This window comes from Hemitrygon akajei, chromosome 7 (genome assembly GCF_048418815.1).
Source record: "Hemitrygon akajei chromosome 7, sHemAka1.3, whole genome shotgun sequence".
NCBI lineage: Eukaryota > Metazoa > Chordata > Chondrichthyes > Myliobatiformes > Dasyatidae > Hemitrygon > Hemitrygon akajei.
Window position 1 is genome coordinate 5,022,810 of NC_133130.1, and position 25,639 is coordinate 5,048,448.

Here is a 25,639-nt window from a genome sequence, read left to right on the forward strand (position 1 = left end):
TTTCAGGCCACTTGCAGTTTCAGTGCATATCAATGTGCACATAAAATGACAGCCCCTTTTGCATATTTGAAAGAGCTGCTCCTGTTCGGAATTTGCCTCAGAGCCACCCTGTTGATCTTTGGACAGCCAGGTTTGTGAAGGGACGTTCTGGTCAGTTTGCTCCTGGACCTGAACAAAATGTCCAGTCATCCCAATCTTGCCCCTCATTCAAGGTTACTTCCTTGCCTAGGTGCCACTGGAGAAAGTTATTAACTCCATAACTTGTGGTTGTCACATGGTGCTGAAGAGGAATTCAGACAAAGAAGAAATAGCATTTTAAGTTTTGTTTAACTTTGTTGCATTTGTTAAAGTTATTTAAAGGAGGAATTCCAGCTCTTCATACTTTTTGCCATTAGTAGGTTACATACTGGGGGACGTAGAATGGACAGGGTAAAGGGGACAGAAGGTGGGTGTAAGTGAATACAGTCTATTCTGTGAACACTGCAATTCCACCTATATTAGAGTCAGATCAGTGGCTGCTGATGATCCAATACAACTCAGGACTTGCATGGAATTTCTCAACTTATTTGCCGACTTATGTGTCAGAATTCTAATGGCTCTATCAATGAATCCAAAATCTAGGACTGATTTAATGAGATTGAGAGAAATATACAGAATGATTGGGAGGGATTAACTGATGGACAGATGCACAAAATCAGAGGAAATGTAGTTACTGGTATCTGGAATTCACTGCCTGAGGAGCTATTGTGAATAGAAGGTCCTTGTGCATAGTGTGAAACATATCCCTGCACAATCTCACAAACATTTCATTTTACACAAGGAGTGTTGAGAAGCCCACAACATGGCTGTTCATTTCAGTCCAGTTCTACTAGGATCATGTTAACTGAAGCAGCATCTTCGTGAGGGAGAAGATTACAAAAGTCCAGGAAACAGGTGCTGCAAAAGGACAATTGTGAGCACAATGATCAGTCCGCACAGCAGCATCACCACCCAGACAGGGAACAGTTCTGTAAAACAAATCATTATTGTTATCGGCCATCATTACAGTACATTGCAATAAACTCCCCACAACCATCACTCCTGAGCCCCACTACAGGAATGCGGAGCCAACATGGGGCAGAGTGTGAGATGGCTGACGGGCTGAGACAATAAGACTCAGCATCATGCTTTAACTGATGTGGTGTTGTTAGGTAAACCATTACATGCTGGGAAGTATGCACATCTGAGACAGAAGAACAGCCTGGTCTTCCTCAGTGTCTAATTCTGTCTAAACCAGCTTTCTACATTAACATATGAGTTACAAACTTGGAGAAGAAAGCATTAATCAAACAGCTTGTGCTGAGCACAGATTAGAGAAATCCATAAATCTGGGACTTACGCCTGCTGGGAACCAGATGCAATTTACATCGGCTGTCTACAGCCACACTCAACAATGCAGCCTCACTCTCTCCAGTCATCTCCCTGGCTTGACGGACATCAGGTAGGAAGGCCAAGTCAGTCACCACAATCCCATGTGTTTCTCTCATGTAGTAAACTTGCTGTGTTCAGCAAAACAAAAAGGAACAGAGTAATTCCAATTTAATTTTCTCTTAAATTCATCAAAACACCATCAGTCTCTCCCATCTCCTCTCTACCAGTTCAAAATTTCCCAGGTAGCTCATCTCTCCTGCTTGATATTACTTTTTCCAGCATCCTCCTGAACTTCACAATCTTTCTAATGCACTTTGTCTAATTTTAAAACCTCCTTCAGCCGAGGCCAACTGATCACCACAATTCTACCTAGACTAGAGGACGTAAGACATGGGCAGAATTCGGCCATTCAGCCCATCGTCTGCTCTGCTATTTCATTTTGGCTGATTTATTATCCCTCTCAACCCCATTTTCCTGCATTCTCCCCATAACCCTTGAATCCCTCACCATTGTGTGCAGTTTTGGGCTCCTTATTTTAGAAAGGATGAGCTGACATTGGAGATGGTTCAGAAAAGATTCACAAGAATGATTCCAGGAATGAAAGGGTTACCATATGAGGAACGTCTGGCAGTTCTTGGGCTGTATTCCCTGGAGTTCAGGAAAATGAAACATTCAGGAAACATTCTGAACATTAAAAGGCCTGAACAGATTAGATATGGGAAAGTTGTTTCCCATGCTAGAGGATTCTAGAACAAGAGGGCATGAATTCAGGATTGAAGGACGTCCATTTAGAAAAGAGATGCGGAGAAATTACTTTAGTCAGACAGGGGTAAATCTGTGGAATTTGTTGTCATGAGCAGCTGTGGAGGCCAAGTCATTGGGTGTATTTAAGGCAGAGATAGATAGGTTCTTGATTAGCCAGGGCATCAAAGGGTATGGGGAGAAGGCAGGGGAGTGGAATTGACTGGAAGAATTGGATCAACCCATGATTCAATGGTGGAGCAGACTTGATGGGCCGAATTGCCTACTTCTGCTCCTATATCTTGTGGTCAATCAAGAACCTACCAACCTCCGCTTTGAGGTATAATGAGGGGTTGGACAAACTCGAGTTATTTTCTCTGAAGCAGTGGAGACTGAGAGGAGATCTGAAGAGTTTACAAGATTATGATAAGTATAGATAGCGAAGACAAACTGTATCTTTTTCCTGGGGTAGAAATATCAAGTACTGTAGAGCACGCATTTAAAGTGAGATGGAGTAGTTTAAAGGAGATGTGTTAGGCAAGTTTTGTTGTTTACACAGAGTGTGGTAGGTGCCTGGAAGGTGCTGCTGGGGAGTGGTGTGGGAATATACAATAGTAGTGTTTAAGAAGCTGTTCAATAGACACATGAATATACAGGGCATAGAGGAAGATGGATCATGTATAGTTTCATTTGAACTTGTTCTGGCACAAATGACATTGAGGGTAACCTTACAGCAGTGTGTAAAGTAAATTGTGACATGAGAGTGGTGCGGACAGCCCAATGCAACCGTAGTTGTGAACTTCCCATGATTCAGGACATTTACATGGACAGGTTGTAAAAAGGGCCCGTAGGACCTGAGTCACCCCAACCACAATCTATTCCAGCTGCTACCATCTGGGAAATGATCCCACAGCATAAAAACCAGGACCAACAGGCTCCAGGACAGTTTCTTCCACCAGGCCATCAGACTGATCAACTCACACTGATTTGAGTGTACTCTATATTAGATTGACTATTCTATTTATTATAAATTATTATGACTGCTCATTTAGATGGAGACATAACGTAAAGATCCTCATTTATGTGAGGATGTAAGCAGTAAAGTCACTTCAATGTGGACTGAAGGGCCTCTTCCTGTTCTGTATTGTTCTATGTTCTATGAGGGTGATGGGGAAGGGGCTTTTCTCTTTCTGATGAGTGAGGATATAACAGCAGTGCTTAGAGAGGATTTTTTGGGGGGTTGTTCAGTGAGGACATATGGACAGAAGAAAGAGTTAATTACTGATGGGTCTGTACTACAATAATCAGTGGGAATTAAAGGAGCAGTGATGGAGGGAGACTGTAGAGAGCTGGAAGCAGAATAAGGTAGTGAGTGGAAGATTTTAACTTAACTTCCCTAATATGGATTACGCATCATGCAAAGGGTTTGGATGGGGTGGAACTTGTTAAATGTACCCAAAAAATCATCCTTAATCAGGAAGATGGGCTGAAGACCACAACACCTGGCACAGATATTGTGTACAGCTTTAGTTATAGGAAAGATGTGATCAAACTGGAATGAGTGCAAAGAAGATTTACGAGAATGTTGTCGGGACTCGAGAACATGAACTATAAGGAGAGGTTAGGCAAGTAAATAATTTATTCTTTGGAAAGATGACCTTATAGAGGTGTATAAAATCATAAGGGGCGGAGAAGGGCAGCTTCAGAAAACAAAGGCATCCCTTGAAGACCGTGTTAGGGATCTAGAGCAGCAGCTGGATGATCTTTATGGCATTGTAGCCATTAGTGAAACTTGGCTACAGGAGGGGCAGGACTGGCAGCTTAATGTTCCAGGGTTCCAATGTTTCAGACGTGATAGAGGCAGAGGGATGAAGGGTGGGGTGGGGTGGTAGTAGCATTGCTAGTCAGGGAAAATGTTACAGCAGTGCTCAGGCAGGACAGATTAGAGTGCTTGTCTACTGAGGTCATATGGGTGGAGCTGAGAAACAGGAAAGGTATTACCACATTAATGGAGTTGCATTATAGACCATCCAATAGTCAGCGAGAATTGGAGGAGCAAATCTGCAGAGAGATAGCAGACAACTTCAGGAAACATAAAGTTGTGATAGTAGGGGATTTTAATTCTCCACATATTGATTGGGACTCCCATACTGTTAAAGGTCTAGATGGGTTAGAGTTTGTAAAATGTGTCCAGGAAAGTTTTCTAAATCAATAAATAGAGGTACTGACGAGAGAGGATGCAATATTAGATCTCTTATTAGGAAATGAGTTGGGACAGGTGACAGAAGTGTGTGTAGGGGAACACTTTGGTTTCAGTGATCACAACAACATTAGTTTCAACTTGATCATGGTTAAAGATAGATCTGGTCCTCGGGTTGAAGTTCTAAACTGGAAAAAGGCCAAATTTGAAGAAATGAGAAAGGATCTAAAAACCATGGATTGAGACAGGTTGTTCTCTGGCAAGGATGTCGTTGGTAAGTGGGAGGCCTTCAAAGGAGAAATTTTGAGAGTGCAGAATTTGTATGTTCCTGTCCGGATTAAAGGCAAAGTGAATAAGGATAAGGAACCTTGGTTCTCTAGGGATATTGGAACTCTGACAAAGAAGAGAGAGATGTATGTCATGTATAGGAAACAGGGAGCAAAAAAGGTACTTGAGGAGTATAAAAAATACAAAAAAACACTTAAGAAAGAAATCAGGAGGGCTAAAAGAAGACATGAGGTAGCTTTGGCAGTCAAGGTGAAGGATAATCCAAAGAGCTTCTACAGGTATATTAAGAGCAAAAGGATAGTAAGGGATAAAATCGGTCCTCTTGAAGATCAGAGTGGTCGGCTATGTATGGAATCAAAAGAAATGAGGCAGATCTTAAATTTTTTTTTTGCGTCTGCATTTACTAAGAAAACTGGCATGGAGTCAATGGAAATAAGGCAAACAAGTAGTGAGGTCATGGAACCTATACAGATTGAAGAGGAGGAGGTGCTTGCTATCTTGAGGAAAATCAGAGTAGATAAATCCCCAGGACCTACAGGGTATTCCCTCGGACCTTGAAGGAGACTAGTTTTGAAATTGCAGGGGCCCTGGCAGATATATTTAAAATGTCGGTATCTATGGGTGAAGTGCCAGAGGATTGGAGGATAGCTCATGTTGTTCCGTTGTTTAAAAAAGGCTCTAAAAGTAATCCCAAAAATTACAGGCCAATAAGTTTGATGTCGGTAGTAGGTAAATTATTGGAAGGAGTACTAAGGGATAGGATCTACAAGAATTTAGATAGACAGGGACTTACTAGGGAGAGTCAACACGGCTTTGTGTATGGTAGGTCATGTTTAACAAATCTATTAGAGTTTTTCGAGGAAGTTACAAGGAAAGTGGATGAAGGGAAGGCAGTGGATGTTGTCTACATGGACTTCAGTAAGGCATTTGACAAGGTCTCACATGTGAGGTTAGTTAGGAAGATTCAGTCACTAGGTATACATGGTGAGGTAGTAAACTGGATTAGACTTTGGCTCAATGGGAGAAGTCAGAGAGTGGTAGTGGAGGATTGCTTCTCTGAGTGGAGGCCTGTGACTAGTGGTGTGCCACAGGGATCAGTGCTGGGTCCATTGTTATTTGTCATCTATATCATTGATAATGTGGTAAATTGTTGATTTGCTGATGATACAAAGATTGGAGGTGTAGTGGACAGTGAGGAAGGTTTTTAAAGCTTGCAGAAGGATTTGGACTAGCTGGAAAAATGGGCTCAAAAGTGGCAGGTGGAGTTTAATACAGACAAGTGTGAGGTATTGCACTTTGGAAGGAAAAACCAAGGTAGAACATACAAGGTAAATGGTAGGGCACTGAGGAGTGCAGTAGAACAGAGGGATCTAAGAATACAGATAAAAAACTCCCAAAAAGTGGCGTCACAGGTAGATAGGGTAGTAAAGAGAGCTTTTGGTACATTAGCCTTTATAAATCAAAGTATTGAGTATAAGAGTTAGAATGTTATGGTGAGGTGGTATAAGGCATTGGTGAGGCTGAATTTGGAGTACTGTGTTCAGTTTTGGTCACCAAATTACAGCAAGGATATTAATAAGGTTGAAAGAGTGCAGAGTTGCTTTAGCAAGGAGAGCAATCTTGCTTAAATGGAAGGCGTCTACCCCTCCTAAACATCTTCAATGGCTACGTGATATTATGTCTTATTGAAATTTAGAGAAGATCTGCTGCTCAGTCTTAAATTCGAAACAATCTTTTTATGATATCTGGGGACCTTTCCTAAATTACTTTTCCAATTTATTAAGTTTAACAGTGCACAGACTTTTATGTATATTTCTATCTTCTCTTCTTAAGCGAATATGTTTTTTTCTGGTTATCCATGATCACCCATCAGCTTTTTTCTTTGGTAGTTGGTAGGGGGTTGACTTTTTTTTTTAAACATAAAAAATTTCTTTTATGATGTATAACCTATCTTTAAATTTTTGATTTCAGAGTGGTATACCTTTATGTGATATGCTATAACATTTTGATCAATTTTATTACAATATATGAATGTACACAATTTATGTTGAGATGTATCTTTGTGTTGCACTCTGTAAATCTTGTTTTTTCTTCTGAATAAAAATACTGTAAAAAGAAAGAAAGAGTGCAGAGAAGGTTTACAAGGATGTTGCCGGGACTTGGGAAACTGAGTTACCGAGAAAGGTTGAATAGGTTAGGACTTTATTCCCTGGAGCGTAGAAGAATGAGGGGAGACTTGATAGAGGTATATAAAATTATGATGGGTATAGATAGAGTGAATGCAAGCAGGCTTTTTCCACTGAGGCTAGGGAAGAAAAAAACCAGAGGACATGGGTTAAGGGTGAAGGGGGAAAAGTTTAAAGGGAACATTGGGGGGGGGGGGCTTCTTCACACAGAGAGTGGTGGGAGTGTGGAATGAGCTGCCAGATGAAGTGGTAAATGCAGGTTCACTTTTAACATTTAAGAAAAACTTGGACAGGTACATGGATGAGAGGTGTATGGAGGGGTATGAGCCAGGTGCAGGTCAGTGGGACTAGGCAGAAAAATGGTTTGGCACAGCCAAGAAGGGCCAGAAGGCCTGTTTTTGTGCTGTAATGTTCTATGGTTCTACTTGTATGGGAGAGTGAGGAGTTAATTGGTCAGTTACAGGGAAGTAGTCACACCAAAGCTGCAGGAGGTGAGTAGCTGGGTGACTGTCGAGAGAAATGGAAATGTGAATCGGCCATTAGCGCAAGGCACCCCTGTGGCCATTCCCCTCAATAGGAAATCTCTAGATCTTACTAAAGTCTCTGGTCATGCATCCATATAAAAAAACACTGAACAAGAATGGTGTTCATGGAAAGACACCACTGAGGAAACTACAGTAATGCTTTCCAAAAAAAACATTGCTGCACGTCTCAAGTTTGCAGAAGACAACCAGGATGTTCTAAATCACTTCTAGGACAATGTTCCATGGCCTGATGAAGCAAACCTTCATCCCAACTGTGAAGCATAGCGGAAGGAACATCGTGGTTTGGGGCTGCTTTGCTGCCTCAGGGCCTGGAAAGCTTGTAATTATTGAGGGAACAATTAATTCAAAATTGTATCAATGCATTTTACAAGAGGATATTAGGGTAGCAGTCCGTCACCTGGAGCTTAATAGAAGATGGATAATGCATTAAGATAATTATCTCAAAAACAACAGTAAATCTACAACAGAATGGTTTAAAAAGAAGAAAATTCATGGTTTGGAGTGGCTGAGTCAAAGTCCTGATTATAATCGTATAGAAATGTTGTGGAAGGACCTGAAGCAAGCAGTTCATGCAAGGAAGCCCAACAATTCCCAGAGTTAAAGCAGTTTTGTAAGGAGGAACGGCCTAAAATTCCTTCAAGCCAATGGGCAGGACTGATCAACAGTTACCAGAAACATTTGGTTGAAGTTATTTCTGTAGAAGAGGGTCACGCCAGTTACTGAAAGCAGAGGTTCACATAACCTTTCCAACAAATACATGTAGTAGAAAACCTACAGCACGATACAGGCCCTTTGGCCCTCAAAGTCGTGCTGAATATTAGATCATTTTTCTAAATAAATAAATGAACAAGTATAATGTTTTTTGTGTTATTTATTTAACTGGGTTCCCTTTATCTAGTTTTAGGACATGTGAAGATCTGATCACCTTTTTGGTTATATTTATGCAGAAAAAGAGAAAATTCTACAGGGTTCATAGACTTTCTAGCACCACTGTATGCTGTAGATCAATGATTTAGATGATAGATATATGGCTTTGTTGCCAAGTTTGAAGATGATACAAAGATTGATGGAGGGGAAAGTAATGTTGAGGAAACAGTAGGACGCAGAAGGACTTAGACAGATTAGAAGAATGGGCAAGAAAGTGGCAAATGAAATACAATGTTGGAAAATGCATGGTCATGCACTTTGGTAGCAGAAATAAATGTGCAAACTATTTTCCAAACAGGGAGAAAATCCAAAAATTTGCGATGCAAAGCAAACTTGGGAGTCCTTGCACAGAACACCTGAAGGTTAACTTGCAGGAAGGCAAACACAATGTTAGCATTCATTTCAAAAGGTCGAGAATACAAGAGCAGGGATGTGATGCTGAGACTTTATAAGGCACTGGTGATGCCTCACCTTGAGTACTGTGAACAGTTTTGGGCTCCCCATCTTAGAAGAGTTGTGCTGGCATTGGAGGGTGTCCAGAGGACGTTCACAAGGATGTTTCCAGGAATGAAAGGATTTCATACAAGGAACATTTGATGGCTCTGGGGCTGTATTTGCTGGAATTTAGGATGGGGGGGCGGGATTTCATTGAAACCTTCTAAATGTTGAATGTTGAAAGGCCTAGACAGAGTAGATGTGGAAAGGATGTTTCCCATGGTGAGAATCTCAGACAAGAGGGCACAGCCTCAGGATAGAGGGGTGTCCACTCAAAACAGAGATGCGGAGAAATTTCTTTAGCCATAGGGTGGTAAAGTTATGGAATTTGTTGCCACGTGCAGCAAATCCTTGGGTGTATTTAAGACAGAGATTGATAGGTTCCTGATTGGACATGGCATCAAAGGTTACAGGGAGAAGGCCGGGAAATAGGGTTGAGGAAGAAAACAAAAGGATCAGCCATGATTGAATGACAGAGCAGACTTGATAGGCCAAATGGTTTAATTCTGCTCCTATGTCTTATGGAAACCTTCCTGAACATACCTAACAAACTCCACCCCATAAGGGGCCCAAACCTGCTCACAATAGGGGGAGCAATATCCTTGCTGGTAGGTTTGCTGGCATGGTTCGGGAGGGTTTAAACTAATTTGCAAGGGGGATGGGACCCAGAGTGATAGAGCAGTGAAAGAAGTGCATGGAGTAAAGCCAGATCTAACAAATAGAGAGGCTTTGAGGAAAGAGAAGCAGAATAAAGGGTGTAAAGGTAGTAAAGTAGAAGGGCTAAAGTGTGTGTACTTCAATGCAAGAAGCATCAGGAACAAAGGTGATTAACTGAGAGCTTGGATACATACATGGAATTATGATGTAGTGGCCATTACGGAGACTTGGCTGGCATCAGGGCAGGAATGGATTCTCAATATTCCTGGATTTCAGTGCTTTAAAAGGGATAGAGAGGGGGGGAAAAGGGGAGGAGGGGTGGCATTACTGGTCAGGGATACTATTACAGCTGCAGAAAGGGTGGGTAATGTAGCAGGATCCTCTTTTGAGTCAGTATGGGTGGAAGTCAGGAACAGGAAAGGAGCAGTTACTCTACTGGGGGTATTCTATAGGCCCCCTGGTAGCAGCAGAGATACCAAGGAGCAGATTGGGAGGCAGATTTTGGAAAGGTGCAAAAATAACAGGGTTGTTATCATGAGTGACTTTAACTTCCTTAATATTGATTGGCACTTGATTAGTTCCAAGGGTTTAGATTGGGCAGAGTTTGTTAAGTGTGTCCAGGATGAATTTCTGTCACTGTATGTTGACAGGCCGACTAGGGGGAATGCCATACTAGATCTAGTATTAGGTAACGAACCGGGTCAGGTCACAGATCTGTCAGTGGGTAAGCATCTGGGGGACAGTGACCACCACTCCCTGACCTTTAGCATTATCATGGAAAAGGATAGAATCAGAGAGGACAGGAAAATTTTTAATTGGGGAAGGGCAAATTATGAGGCTCTAAGGCTAGAACTTGCAGGTGTGAATTGGGATGATGTTTTTGCAGGAAAATGTACTATGGAATAAAAACACAAAATGCTGGCAGAACTCAGCAGGCCAGACAGCATCTATGGGAGGAGGTAGTGATGACGTTTCGGGCCGAAACCGTTCATCAGGAGGCTACTATGGACATGTGGTCGATGTTTAGGGATATCTTGCAGGACGTTAGGGATAAATTTGTCCCAGTGAGGAAGATAAAGAATGGTAGGGTGAGGGAACCATGGGTGACAAGTGAAGTGGAAAATCTAGTCAGGTGGAAGAAGGCAGCATACACGAGGTTTAGAAAGCAAGGATCAGATGGGTCTATTGAGGAATATAGGGTAGCAAGAAAGGAGCTTAAGAAGGGGCTGAGAAGATCAAGAAGGGGGCATGAGAAGGCCTTGGCGAGTAGGGTAGAGGAAAACCCCAAGGTATTCTTCAATTATGTGAAGAACAAAAGGATGACAGGAGTGAAGGTAGGACCGATTAGAGATAAAAGTGGGAAGATGTGCCTGGAGGCTGTGGAAGTGAGCGAGGTCCTCAATGAATACTTCTCTTCGGTATTCACCAATGAGAGGGAACTTGATGACGGTGAGGACAATATGAGTGAGGTTGATGTTCTGGAGCATGTTAATATTAAGGGAGAGGAGGTGTTGGAGTTGTTAAAATACATTAGGACAGATAAGTCCCCAGGGCCTGACGGAATATTCCCCAGGCTGCTCCACGAGGCGAGGGAAGAGATTGCTGAGCCTCTGGCTAGGATCTTTATGTCCTTGTTGTCCACAGGAATGGTACCGGAGGATTGTAGGGAGGCGCATGTTGTCCCCTTGTTCAAAAAAGGTAGTAGGGATAGTCCGGGTAATTATAGACCAGTGAACCTTACATCTGTGGTGGGAAAGCTGTTGGAAAAGATTCTTAGAGATAGGATCTATGGGCATTTAGGGAATCATGGTCTGATCAGGGACAGTCAGCATGGCTTTGTGAAGGGCAGATCGTGCCTAACAAGCCTGATAGAGGTCTTTGAGGAGGTGACCAGGCACATAGATGAGGGTAGTGCAGTGGATGTGATCTACATGGATTTTAGTAAGGCATCTGACAAGGTTCCACATGGTAGGCTTATTCAGAAAGTCAGAAGGCATGGGATCCAGGGAAGTTTGGCCAGGTGGATTCAGAATTGGCTTGCCTGCAGAAGGCAGAGGGTCGTGGTGTCCCACAAGGATCTGTTCTGGGACCTCTACTTTTTGTGATTTTTATTAACGACCTGGATGTGGGGGTAGAAGGGTGGGTTGACAAGTTTGCAGACAACACAAAGGTTGGTGGAGTTGTAGATAGTGTAGAGGATTGTCAAAGATTGATAGGATGCAGAAGTGGGCTGAGAAGTGGCAGATGGAGTTCAACCCGGAGAAGTGTGAGGTGGTACACTTTGGAAGGACAAACTCCAAGGCAGAGTACAAAGTAAATGGCAGGATACTTGGGAGTGTGGAGGAGCACAGGGATCTGAAGGTACATGTCCACAGATCCCTGAAAGTTGCCTCACTGGTAGATAGGGTAGTTAAGAAAGCTTGTGGGGTGTTAGCTTTCATAAGTCGAGGGATAGAGTTTAAGAGTCGTGATGTAATGATGCAGCTGTATAAAACTCTAGTTAGGCCACACTTGGAGTACTGTGTCCAGTTCTGGTCGCCTCAGTATAGGAAGGATGTGGAAGCATTGGAAAGGGTACAGAGGAGATTCACCAGGATGCTGCCTGGTTTAGAGAGTATGGATTATGATCAGAGATTAAGGGAGCTAGGGCTTTACTCTCTGGAGAGAAGGAAGATGAGAGAAGACATGATAGAGGTGTACAAGATATTAAGAGGAATAGACAGAGTAGACAGCCAGCGCCTCTTCTCCAGGGCACCACTGCTCAGTACAAGAGGACATGGCTTTAAGGTAAGGGGAGAGAAGTTCAAGGAGGATATTAGAGGAAGGTTTTTCACTCAGAGAGTGGTTGATGCGTGGAATGCACTGCCTGAGTCAGTGGTGGAGGCAGATATACTAGTGAAGTTTAAGAGACTACTAGACAGGTATATGGAGGAATTTAAGGAGGAGGGGTTATATGGGAGGCGGGGTTTGAGGGTCGGCACAACTTTGTGGGCCGAAGGGCCTGTAATGTGCTGTACTATTCCATGTTCTATAATACTTCAAGTGAGGCTTCAGCAGTATCTCAACATTATACTCTGCTTTTATATTCTAGTCCTCTTGAAATGAATGCTAATAATGCATTTGCCTATCTTACCACAGCATTTTCTCCCCATTTAGAAAATAATCAACCCTTTCATTTCTTCTGCCAAAGTGCATGACCAAACACTCCCCCACACTGTATTCCTTCTGCCTCTTCTTTGCCCATTCTCCTCATCTGTCTAATTCCTTCTGGAGTATCTGTATGTCCTCAAGACTACAAGCTCTTCTGCCTATCTTCATATTGCCTGCAACTTTGCAACAAAGTAACATCATCAAAATCATTGACATATAACCTAAAAGTGGTTCTTAAAGTGGCTATAGCCAGGGATGGTAATGGTGACAAGCTCCCTTTACCAATGTTCCCAAATGTATGTGCCTCAAATAGCCTCTGACAACCAAGTTCAGCTCCTGGTCTTCATGTGTGACTTAGCTACTAAGCCTGGTGGAACCGTTTCTACAGACCCTTGTGAAGCACCACTAATCACCAGCAGCCAACCAGAAGAGGCTCCATTTCTTCCCACTCTTTTACTCCAGCCAATCAGTCACTGCTTTATCCATGCTACAATCTTTCCCTAATACTATGGGCTTGTAGCTTGTTATGCAGTCTCATGTGTGGCACCTTGTCAAAAGCCTTCTAAAAATCCAAGTACACATATCAACCAATTCTCCTTTGTCTATCCTGCTTGTTATTTCTTCAGGGAATTACAACAGATTTGTCAGCCACAATTTTCCCTTGAGAAACCATGATGCTTATCGCCTATTTTATCATGAATCTTGAAACTACATCCTTAGCAATCAACACCAACCACTTCCCAACCATTGAGGTCAGACTAACTGGTCTATAGTTTCTTTTTTTCTGCCTCATTCTCTTCTTGGAGAGTGGAGTGACATTTGCAATTTCCAGTCTGCAGGAGCCATTTCAGAATCTGGTGATCATTGAAAGTCATTATTAAATGCCTCCACATTCTCTTCAGTCACCTCTTTCAGAACTCCATGGTGTACACCATCTGGTCCAGATAATTTATCTATCTTCAGACCTTTCAGTTTCCCAATAACCTTCTCTCTAATTATGGTAACTTCTACACTTTATGACCCCTGACACCTGGAACTTCCACTGTTAGTGTAAGTGTCTAAGATACTGTTAATGTCTTCCACCATGAAGACTGATGCAAACTTCTTATTCAATATGTCTGCCATTTCCTTGCCCCACGTACAACCTCTGCAGCATCATTATTTTTCAGTGGTTCAATATCCACTCTCACCTCTCTTTTACGCTTTACGTAGCTGAAGAAACTTTTGGTATCCAATATTATTGGCTAGCTTACTTTCATATTCCACATTTACCTTCTTAGTGACTTCTTAGTTGCCTTCTGTTGGTTTTTAAAAGCTCTCCAATCCTCTAACTCCCCACTAATTTTTGCTTTATTACATGCCTTCTCTTTGACTTTTACGTTGGCTTTGACTTTCCTTGTTAGCCATGGTTATGTCATCTTGCCTTTAGAATATGTCTTCATGTTTGGGATTTGTGTATCCTATGCATTCCGAAGTAATTGCAAAGCCATTGCTGCTCTGTTGTCATCCTTGCCAGTATTCTTTCCAACCAATTCAGCCAACTCCTCTCTCATGTCACTGTAATTTCCTTTACTCCACTGTAATACAGGTACATCTGACTTTAGTTTCTCCGGAAAGGAAGTATATGTGAGAGGCCAGTGTTCTATGTTCGGTGTCAGATGTGGGAAGCCCTGGAGTCTCCCAGCCACCCATATCTGCACCCGGTGTGTCGAGCTGCAGCTCGACATTAGGGACTGCATTAGGGAACTGCAGCTGAAGCTTGATGACCTTTGTCTGGTCAGGGAGAGCGAGAAGGTGATAGAAAGGAGTTATAGGCAGGTGGTCACACCGGGGCCACGGGAGACAGACAAGTGGGTAACAGTCAGGAGAGGGAAGGGCACGAGTCAGGTACTAGAGAGTACCCCTGTGGCTGTCCCCCAGTACAATAAGTACTCCAGTTTTAGAGTACTGTTGTGGGGGGTAGTGGGCAGCCTACCTGGGGAAAGCAACAGCAGCCGTTCCTCTAGCACAGAGTCCGGCCCTGTGGCTCAGAAGGGTAGGGAAAGGAATAGAAAGGCAGTAGTGATAGGGGACTCAATGGTTAGGGGTTCAGACAGGCGATTCTGTGGACGCAGAAAAGAATCTCGGATGGTAGTTTGCCTCCCAGGTGTCAGGGTCCGGGATGTTTCAGATCGCGTCCAAGATATCCTGCAGTGGGAGGAAGAACAGCCAGAGGTCGTGGTACATATTGGTACCAATAACATAGGTAGGAAAAGGGAAGAGGTCCTGAAAACAGACTACAGGGAGTTAAGAAGGAAGTTGAGAAGTAGTACTGCAAAGGTAGTAATCTCGGGATTACTGCCTGTGCCATGTGACAGTGAGTATAGGAATAGAATGAGGTAGAGGAATAGAATGAGATGGAGGATAAATGCGTGGTTGAGGGATTGGAGCAGGGAGCAGGGATTCAGATTCCTGGATCATTGGGACCTCTTTTGGGGCAGATGTGACCTGTGCAAAAAGGATGGGTTGCACTTGAATCCCAGGGAGACCAATATCCTGGTGGGGAGGTTTGCTAAGGCTACTGGGGAGAGTTTAAACTAGAATTGTTAAGGGGTGGGAACTGAGCTGAAGAGAGTGGGGAAGAGGAGGTTGGCTCACAAATAGAGAAAGCTTGGAGACAGTGCGAGAGGGAGGATAGGCAGGTGATAGAGAAGGGACGCGCTCAGACCGAAGGTTTGAGATGCGTCTATTGAGATGCAGGGAGTGTTGTGAACAAAGCAGATGAGCTTAAAGCGGGATCAGTGCTTGGAGATATGATGTGGTGGCCATTACAGAGACTTGGATGGCTCAAGGACAGGAATGGTTACTTCAAGTGCCAAGTTTTAAATGTTTCAGAAAGGACAGGGAGGGAGGACTAGTCGGCACGGACTAGAAGGGCCGAGATGGCCTGTTTCCGTGCTGTAATTGTTATATGGTTATATGGAGGCAAAAGAGGTGGGGGCATGGCATAGGACCTATCAAGTGTGACAGTCAGAAAGTATTATGGAACCGGAGGAAATAGTAGAGGTACTTAATGAATACTTTACTTCAGTATTCAAAATGGAAAAGGATCTTGGTGATTGTAGTGATGACTTCCAGCGGACTGAAAAGCTTGAGCATGTAGATATTATGAAAGAGGATGTGCTGGAGCTTTTGGAAAGCATCGTTGGATAAGTCACCGGGACCAGACGATATGTACCCAGGCTACTGTGGGAGGAGACAGCTGAGCCTCTGGCAATGATCTTTGCATCATCAATGGGGACAGGAGAGGTTCAGGAGGACTGGAGGGTTGCGGATGTTGTTCTCTTATTCAACAAAGGGAACAGAGACTTCAGTGGTTGGTAAGTTGATGAAGAAAATCCTGACAGGCAGGACTTATGAGCACTTAGAGAGGTATAATATGATTAGGAATAGTCAGCATGGCTTTGTCTAGGGCAGGTCATGCCTTACGAGCCTGATTGAATTTTTTGAGGATGTGACTCAACATTTTGATGATGGAAGAGCAGTAGATATAGTATATATGGATTTCAGCAAGGCATTTGATGAGGCTTACTGACAAAGTAAGGAGGCATGGGATCCAAGGGGAACATTGCTTTGCAGATCCAGAACCAGCTTGCCTACAGAAGGCAAAGAGTGGTTGTAGATGGGTCATAGTCAGTCACCAATGGAGTGCATCAGGGATCTGTTCTGGGACCCTTACTCTTCGTGATTTTTATAAATGACCTGGATGAGGAAGTGCAGGGATGGGTTAGTAAGTTCGCTGATGACACAAAGGTTGGAGGTGTTGTGGATAGTGTGGAGGGCTGTCAGAGGTTACAGCGGGACATTGATAGGATGCAAAACTGGGCTGAGAAGTGGCAGATGGAGTTCAACCCAGATAAGTGTGAGGTGGTTCATTTTGGTACTTAAATATAATGGCAGACTATAGTATTACTGGTAAGACCGTTGGCAGTGTGAAGGATCAGAGGGACCTTGGGGTCCGAGTCCATAGGGCGCTCAAAGCTGCTGTGCAGGTTGACTGTGTTTATGAAGGTGTATGGTGTATTGGCCTTCATCAATCGTGGAATTGAATTTAGGAGCCAAGAGGTAATGTTGCAGCTAAATAGGACACTGGTCAGACCCCACTTGGAGTACTGTGCTCAGTTCTGGTTACCTCACTACAGGATGTGGAAGCCATAGAAAGGGTGCAGAGGAGATTTACAAGGATGTTGCCTGGATTGGGGAGCATGCCTTATGAGAATAGGTTGAGTGAACTCGGCCTTTTCTTCCTGGAGTGACGAAGGATGGGAGGTGACCTGATAGAGGTGTATAAGATGATGAGAGGCATTGATCGTGTGGATAGTCAGAGGTTTTTTCCCAGGGCTGAAATAGTTGCCACAAGAGCACACAGGTTTAAGGTGCTGGGGAGTATGTACAGAGGAGAGTCAGGGTAAGTTTTTTTTATGCAGAGAGTGGTGAGTGCGTGGAATGGGCTGCCGGCAGCAGTGGTGGAGTCGGATACAATAGGGTCTTTTAAGTGGCTTTTAGATAAGTACGTGGAACTTAGTAAATTAGAGAGCTATAGGTAAGTCTAGTAATTTCTACGGTAGGGGCATGTTTGGTACAATGGTGAGCCGAAGGGCCTGTTTTGTGCTGTAGGTTTTCTATGTTTCTAACACCCGACCTAGAATAGCTGATTCCCTTGTGGGCTCAACCATTGGCATCTCATAGGTATTCTAGAAATTCGTTCTCTTGGAATCCAGCACCAACCTGATCTTCCCAATCTACCTGCATATTGAGATTCCCACAACTATTGTAACATTGCCCTTCAATTTCTTGTGAAAGCATTTATCCTTATTCTTTCCTGGTGGAAGCAAGTCCCACAGCATTCTATCAGAAGGCCAATAACAAAACAAAGTCTAAAACAAAAGTGACAAATATAGGCAAAAAAAAGAAGGCTGTTTGATTACCTGGAGAGAGAAGGCAATGTAGATAGCTACAGAGCCAGTCACAGTCCCAAGTCCTATAAATGTTCCCAAATCACTGAAAAAAAAGAGAGCATCTTACAAACAGCATGAGAGAGAGAGAGCATTAAACACAAAGTACACTGCAGATGCTGTGGTCAAAGCAACACATACAACACACTGGAGGAACTTAGCAGGTCGGGCAGCATCTGTGGAAACGAGCAGTCAACGTTTCGGGCCGAGACCCTTCGTCAGGACTGAAGAGGGAGGGGGCAGGAGCCCTACAAAGAAGGTGGGGTGGGGGGAAGGAGAAGGGTGGTAGGTGCCAGGTGAAAAACCAGTAAGAGCAAAGATGAAGGGGTGGGGGAGCGGAAGCAGGGAGGGGAAAGGCAGGAAAGGTGAAGAAGGGATGTAAGGGGAAAGCACTATGGGTAGTAGAAGAAGGCAGAATCATGAGAGAGGTAATAGACAGCTGGAGGAGGAGGCAGAGTGAAACTAGGATGGGGGAAGGGAGGGGGAGGGAATTACCAGAAGTTGGAGAATTCAATGTTTATGCCAAGGGGCTGGAGACTACCCAGAGGGTATATGAGGTGTTGCTCCTCCAACCTGAGTTTGGCCTCATCATGGCAGTACAGGAGGCCATGTATGGACATGTTCAAATGGGAATGTGAAGCAGAGTTGAAATGGGTGGCAACCGGGAGATCCTGTCTGTTGTGGCGGACGAAGCGGTCCCCCAATCTGTGTCAGGTCTCACCGATGTAGATATATCTCCCACCTGGCACTTATCCCTGCAAGCGTAGGTACTACACCTCCTCTCTTACCACCATTCAGGGCCCCAAACAGTCCTTCCAGGTGAGGCAACACTTCACTTGTGAGTCTGTTGGGGTCATCTATTGCATCCAGTGCTCCCGGTGCGGCCTCCTCTATGTCGTTAACACCCGTTTTTCACCTGGCACCTACCACCCTTCTCCTTCCCACCCTCCCTCCACCTTCTTTATAGGGCCCCTGCTCCTCCCTCTTCAGTCCTACCGAAGGGTCTCAGCCTGAAACGTTGACTGCTCGTTTCCGCAGATGCTGCCCAACCTGCTGAGTTCCTCCAGCGTGTTGTACGTGTTGATGAGAGAGAGTATGACCAGAATGCTGTCACATTGAACAATGAATGGAAAATAACCTGTCCAACCTTTTTCTTCACAAATGCATTGACTTCCTCTGGGTCAATATACATTGCGATACAGGCTCCACAGATTTGGAATTTCATTGTAGAATGTGCCCCATGCACTTTTCTCCGAACAGGGCAAAGGCAACAAAAATATTAACTAAGCAACACATACAAAATGCTGGAGGAACTCAGCAGGCCAGGCAGCATCTATGGTAAAAAGTACAGTCGATGTTTCAGGCCCAGAAGAGCAACTATACTCTTTTCCATAGAGGCTGCCTGGCCTGCTGAATTCCACCAGCATTTTGTTTGTGTTGCTTGGATTTCCAGCATTTTCTCTTTTTTTTTTTAAAGATTATTACCTACTACTGAGGTACAAGTCCTACAAACACACTCACTGGGGTGTGGATTCCCCAGACACCAATCTTCATTGAGGAATTGGTTTTAGACATACAGTACTGTGCAAGTCTTAGGCACATATACAGTGGCATGAAAAAGTTTGGGCACCACTGGTAAAAATTTCTGTTACTGTGAATAGCTAAGTGAGTAAAAGATGACCTGATTTCTAAAAGGCATAAAGTTAAAGATGGCACATTTCTTTAATATTTTAAGCAAGATTACTTTTTTTATTTCCATCTTTTATAGTTTCAAAATAACAAAAAAAAGGCAAAGGGCCCGAAGCAAAAGTTTGGGCACCCTGCATAGTCAGTACTTAGTAACACCTCCTTTGGCAAGTATCACAGCTTGTAAATGCTTTCTGTAGCCAGCTAAGTCTTTCAATTCTTGTTGGGGGATTTTTGCCTATTCTTCCTTGCAAAAGGCTTCTAGTTCTGTGAGATTCTTGGGCCGTCCTATATGCACTGCTCTTTTGAGATCTATCCACAGATTTTTGATGTTGCTTAGGTCAGGGGACTGTGAAGGCCATGCCAAAACCTTCAGCTTGCGCCTCTTGAGGTAGTCCATTGTGGATTTTGAGGTGTGTTTAGGATCATTATCCTGTTGTAGAAGCCATCCTCTTTTCATCTTCAGCTCTTTTACAGATGGTGTGATGTTTGCTTCCAGAATTTGCTGGTATTTAATTGAATTCATTCTTCCCTCTACCAATGAACTGTTCTCCGTGCCACTGGCTGCAACACAAGCCCAAAGCATGATCGATCCACCCCCCTGCTTAACAGTTGGAGAGATGTTCTTCTCATGAAATTCTGCACCCTTTTTTCTCCAAACATATCTTTGCTCACTGCGGCCAAAAAGTTCTATTTTAACTTCATCAGTCCACAGGACTTGCTTCCAAAATGCATCAGGCTTGTTTAGATGTTCTTTGCAAACCTCTGACACTGAATTTTGTGGTGAGGACGCAGGAAAGGTTTTCTTCTAATGACTCTTCAGCAAAGGTCATATTTGTGCAGGTGTTGCTGCACAGTAGATAAGGAGAAAGTAAAGTCTGATGTGGCAGTATTTCAGTGGAGTGAGGGAAATTACAGTGGTGTGAGAGAGGAGTAGTCCAAAGTAAATTGGAAGGAGCTGCTGGCAGGGATGTCAGCAGAGCTGCAATGGTGTGTGTTTCTGGGAAAAAATAAGGAAACTGCAGGACATGTGTATTCCAAAAATGAAGAAATACTCAAAAGGTAAAATAGTACAACCATGGCTGACAAGGGAAGTCAAAGCTATTGTAAAAGCAAAAGAAAGGGCATACAACAAAGCAAAAATTTGTGGGAAGATAGAGGATTGGGAAGTTTTTAAAAACCTACAGAGATCAACAAAAACAACCATTAAAAGGGAAAAGATGAAATATGAAAGCAAGCTAGCAAATAATATCAAAGTGGATAGTAAAAGCTTTTTCAAGTATGTAAAATATAAAAGACAGATGAGAGTGGATATAGGACCGCTAGAAAATGAGGTAGAAGAAATAATAATGGGGGACAAGGAGATCGCAAATTAACTAAATGAGTATTTTGCATCAGTCTTCACTGCGGAAGATACTAACACATTATTGATATGGTATTGTCGTGTGTGAAGGAAAAGAAGTGGGTGCAGTTAATGCTACAAGACAGAAGGTGCTCAAAGAGCTATAAGACCTAAAGGTACATAAGTCACCTGGACTAGATGAACTGCACCCTAGGGTTCTGAAAGATGCAGCATTGGAGATTGTGGTGGCATTAGAAATGATCTTTCAAAATTCTTTGGACTCTGGCACTGTGCTTGAGGACTGGAAAATTGCAAATGTCACTCCACTCTTTAATAGAGGAGGAAGGCAGCAGAAAGGAAATTATAGACCAGTTAGCCTGACCTCAGTGGTTGGGAAGATGTTAGAGTCAATTGTTAAAGGTGAGGTGATGGAGTCCTTGGTGACACAATACAAGATGGTTTCCTTCAGGGAAAATCCTGCCTGATGAACCTGTTGGAATTCTTTGAGGAGATTACAAGTAGGATAGATAAAGGGAATGCAGTGGGTATTGTATACTTGGATTTTCAGAAGGCCGTTGACAAGGTGTCACAAATGAGGCTGCTTACTAAGTTAAGAGCCCATTGTATTACAGGAAAGTTACTAACATGGTTAGAGCATTGGCTGATTGGTAGGAGGCAGCAAGTGGGAATAAAAGAATCCTCTTCTGATTGGCTGCCAGTGACTAGTGGTGTTCCACAGGGGTTGATATTGGGACCACTTCTTTTCATTCTGTATATAAATGATTTAGCTGATGGCTTTGTTGCCAAGTTTGCAGATGTTACGAAGATTGGTGGTAGGGCAGGTGGTGTTGAGGAAAAAGGTAGGCTGCAGAAGGACATGGACAGATTTGGAGAATGGGCAAGAAAGTGGCAAATGAGATATATTGTTGGAAAATGCATGGTCATGCACTTTGGTAGTAGAAATAAATGTACGGACTATTTTCCAAACAGGAAGAAAAATCAAAAAATCAGAGTTGCAAAGGGACTTGAGAGTCCTTGTGCAGAACACCTTAAAGGTTAATGAACTCAGCAGGTCAGGCAGCATCCGTTGACTGCTCATTTCAACAGATGCTGCCTGATCTGCTGAGTTCATCCAGCTTGTTTGTATTTGTTGATTTAACCACAGCATCTGCAATGTACTTCGTGTTTATCTTAAAGGTTAACTTGTAGGTTGAGTAGGTGGTGAGGAAGGCAAGTGCCATGTTAGCATTCATTTCAAGAAGTCTAGAATACAGGAGCAAGGATGTGATGCTGAGGCTTTATAAGGCACTGGTGAGGCCTCACCTTGAGTATTGTGAACAGTTTTGGGCCCCTCATTTAGAAAAGATATGCTGGCATTGTAGAGGGTCCAGAGGAGGTTCACAAGGATGATTCCAGGAATGAAAAGGTTATCATATGAGGAACGTTGAATGACTCTGGTTCTGTACTCACTGGAATTCCGAAGGATGAGGTGGGATCTCATTGAAACCTTTTGAATGTTGAAAGGCCTAGACAGAGTAGATGTGGAAAGGATGTTTCCCATGGTGGGAGAGTCTAGGACAAGAGGGCACAGCCTCAGGATAGGGGTGAGTCCTTTCAAAACTGAGATGCAGAGAAATTTCTTTAGCCAAAGTGTGGTGAATTTTGTGGAATTTGTTGCCACATGCAGCTATGGAGGCCAAGTCACTGGGTGTATTTAAGGCAGAGATTGATAGGTTCTTGATTGGACATGGCATCAAAGGTTACGGGGAGAAGGGTGCAAACTGGGGTTGAGGAGGAGAAGCAAAAACGATCAACTATGATTGATGGCGTAGCAGTCTCGATGGGCCTAAGTCTTGCTCCCATGTCTTATGGTCTATTGGTATTATGACAGGAAGAGTGACATCAGCTCTGACCTCAGGCACACCGTTAGTCACAAGCCTCCAGTTCAAAAAGCAACGTTCCCCCATTACCCTCTGCTTCCTAGCATGAAGCCAATTGTGTATTCAATTACAAACACGAGGAAATCTGCAGATGCTGGAAATTCAAGCAACACACACAAAATGCTGGTGGAACACAGCAGGCCAGACAGCATCTATAAAGAGAAGCACTGTCGACGTTTTGGGCCAAGACCCTTCATCAGGACTAACTGAAAGGAAAGATAGTAAGAGATTTGAAAGTAGCAGGGGGAGGGAAAAATGCAAAATGATAGAGACCGGAGGGGGTGGGGTGAAGCTGAGAGCCGGAAAGGTGATTGGTAAAAGGGATACAGAGCTGGAGAAGGGAAAGGATAATTGGACGGGAGGCCTAGGGAGAAAGAAAGGGGGAGGGGAGCACCAGAGGGAGATGGAGAACAGGCAAGGGCAGAAAGAGAGAAAAAAAAGAAGGGGGAAAAAAAACTAAATATATCAGGGATGGGGTAAGAAGGGGAGGAGAGGCATTAACGGAAGTTAGAGAAGTCAATGTTCATGCCATCAGGTTGGAGGCTACCCAGCCGGTATATAAGGTGTTGTTCCTCCAACCTGAGTGTGGCTTCATCTTGACAGTAGAGGAAGCCATGGATAGACATATTAAAATGGGAATGGGACGTGGAATTGAAATGTGTGGCCACTGGGAGATCCTGCTTTCTCTGGCGGACAGGGCGTAGGTGTTCAGTGAAATGGTCTCCCAGTCTGCGTCGGGTCTCACCAATATATAAAAGGCCACACCGGGAGCACCAGACACAGTATACCACACCAGCCGACTCACAGGTGAAGTGTCGCCTCACCTTGGAAGGACTGTCTGGGGCCCTGAATGGTGGTGAGGGAGGAAGTGTAAGGGCAGGTGTAGCTCTTATTCGGCTTACAAGGATAAGTGCCAGGAGGGAGATCGGTGGGAAGGGATGGGGAGACGAATGGACAAGGGAGTCGTGTAGGGAGCGATCCCTGCAGAAAGCAGAAAGGGGGGGGAGGAGGGAAAGATGTGCTTGGTAGTGGGATCCCGTTGGAGGTGGCTTTTTTTTTGGGAGATCCCCAGAGTTGATAAGGTTGGTGATGGTATAGGAGACAGTGGTCTGGTACTCCTTAGTGGGGTAAGGAATTACTGTGTATTCAATTAGCCAGCTTTCCCTGGATCCCATGCAACCTAACCATCCAGAGCAGCCTAACACATGGATTATGTTTACCAACCTGCCCTCATCGTCTTTCTTTGTCACTTCATCAAGGAACTCAATTAAGATTGAAAATCATGATTTCCCACACACAAAGCCATGCTGACTATCCCGAAGAAACCTGTCTTTTCAGATTATTGTATGTCTACGGTTGCATGCAAAAGTTTGGGCACCCCTGCTCAAAATTTCTGTTACTGTGAATAGCTAAGCGAGTAAAAGATGACCTGATTTCCAAAAGGCATAAAGTTAAAGAAGACACATTTCTTTAATAATTTAAGCAAGATTACTTTTTTCCCATCTTTTACAGTTTCAAAATAACAAAAAAGGAAAAGCGCCCAAAGCAAAAGTTTGGGCACCCTGTATGGTCAGTACTTAGTATGATGAGTAAACCAGGCTGAGATGGGGTCCAGAGTTGACCCCCCTGTGAACTATCCTGCTAATGAGAGAGAGAAGAAAAGCAGGGAGGCATCCTGCTGCAGATGAGAGAGACAGAGAGACATGATTTAATATTATGTCTTTGGCTGATTGTTTACCTTTGCTCCAAGACACTCTCTAGGCCTGCTTATAAGATTCTTGCAGAGACAGCAAGGCGTAGCCGGCTGGATGGACGGTCTGATGGACAGCCGGTGCCCCGAAAGGAGAGAGAAAAGGCAGGTCTGCGAAGACACAAGCAGACACACCGCGGGACACTGAAAGAGCGTTGTGCACCCACGTGAAGGTGAGGGCTTGGAGGATCAGTTCGGAGGAATCGATCAGAGGCTCAGAGTGTATGAAGGTGCAAGTGGTGGAGGCTTGTTTGTGTGTCCACCCTGGCCTGGGTGATAGGCCTACCACTGAAGAACGGTCGTGCCTGGCATAGTCACAGTTGGTGACTGCAACAGGAAGACAATGGGAAGATCGACGGCAACAGCATCACCTCTCGCTCTCTGTCTCTCTCCAACGGTACACCAGCAACTACCTCGACCTGAACTGAACTGAAAATGAACTCTTCACCATCGTAAGACTATCCATTTACCCCAAGACTTTGAAAGAGCTTGGTTTTGATTCCTATTTCCGCACTTCTGTATATATCATTGCTAACCTGTTTCATATATATTTGCACTTTATAGTACTGTATTACTTAGCTTACTAATAAACACTATTAGTTACAGTAATACCAGATTTCAACGTGTATTTCATTTCTGCTGGTTCGGTAACCCGGTCACCGGGTACGTGACACCCCCTTTGGCAAGTATCACAGCTTGTAAATGCTTCCTGCAGCCAGCTAAGAGTCTTTCAGTTCTTGTTTGGGGGAGCTTTGCCTATTTTTCCTTGCAAAAGGCTTCTAGTTCTGTGAGATTCTTGGGCCGTCTTGCATGAACTGCTCTTTCGAGGTCTAGCCACAGATTTTCGATGATGGTTAGGTCAGGGGACTGTGACAATAGACAATAGGTGCAGAAGTAGACCATTCGGCCCTTCGAGCCTGCACTGCCATTCTGAGATCGTGGCTGATCATCTACTATCAATACCCAGTTCCTGCCTTGTCCCCATATCCCTTGATTCCCCTATCCATAAGATACCTATCTAGCTCCTTCTTGAAAGCATCCAGAGAATTGGCCTCCACTGCCTTCCGAGGCAGTGCATTCCAGACCCCCACAACTCTCTGGGAGAAGAAGTTTTTCCTTAACTCTGTCCTAAATGACCTACCACTTATTCTCAAACGATGCCCTCTAATACTGGACTCTCCCAGCATCTGGAACATATTTCCTGCCTCTATTTTGTCCAATCCCTTAATAATCTTATATGTTGCAATCAGATCCCCTCTCAATCTCCTTAATTCCAGCGTGTACAAGCCCAGTCTCTCTAACCTCTCTGCGTAAAACAGTCTGGACAT

At 43.8% G+C, this 25,639-nt stretch overlaps 1 protein-coding gene across 1 annotated transcript in view; it reads right to left on the reverse strand.

Annotated features, from left to right (window-relative positions):
- Window positions 1-308: 308 nt before the first annotated feature.
- Window positions 309-25,639, reverse strand: part of preb (prolactin regulatory element binding) — a 60,767-nt gene continuing 35,436 nt past the window's right edge. The window contains exons 7-9 of the mRNA XM_073050335.1: window positions 17,567-17,639; window positions 1,379-1,538; window positions 309-1,007 (exon numbers count right to left, since the gene is read on the reverse strand). Coding sequence (XP_072906436.1) covers window positions 913-1,007; window positions 1,379-1,538; window positions 17,567-17,639 — 328 coding nt within the window. The 3' untranslated portion in view covers window positions 309-912. The remainder of the gene's footprint in view (window positions 1,008-1,378; window positions 1,539-17,566; window positions 17,640-25,639) is intronic.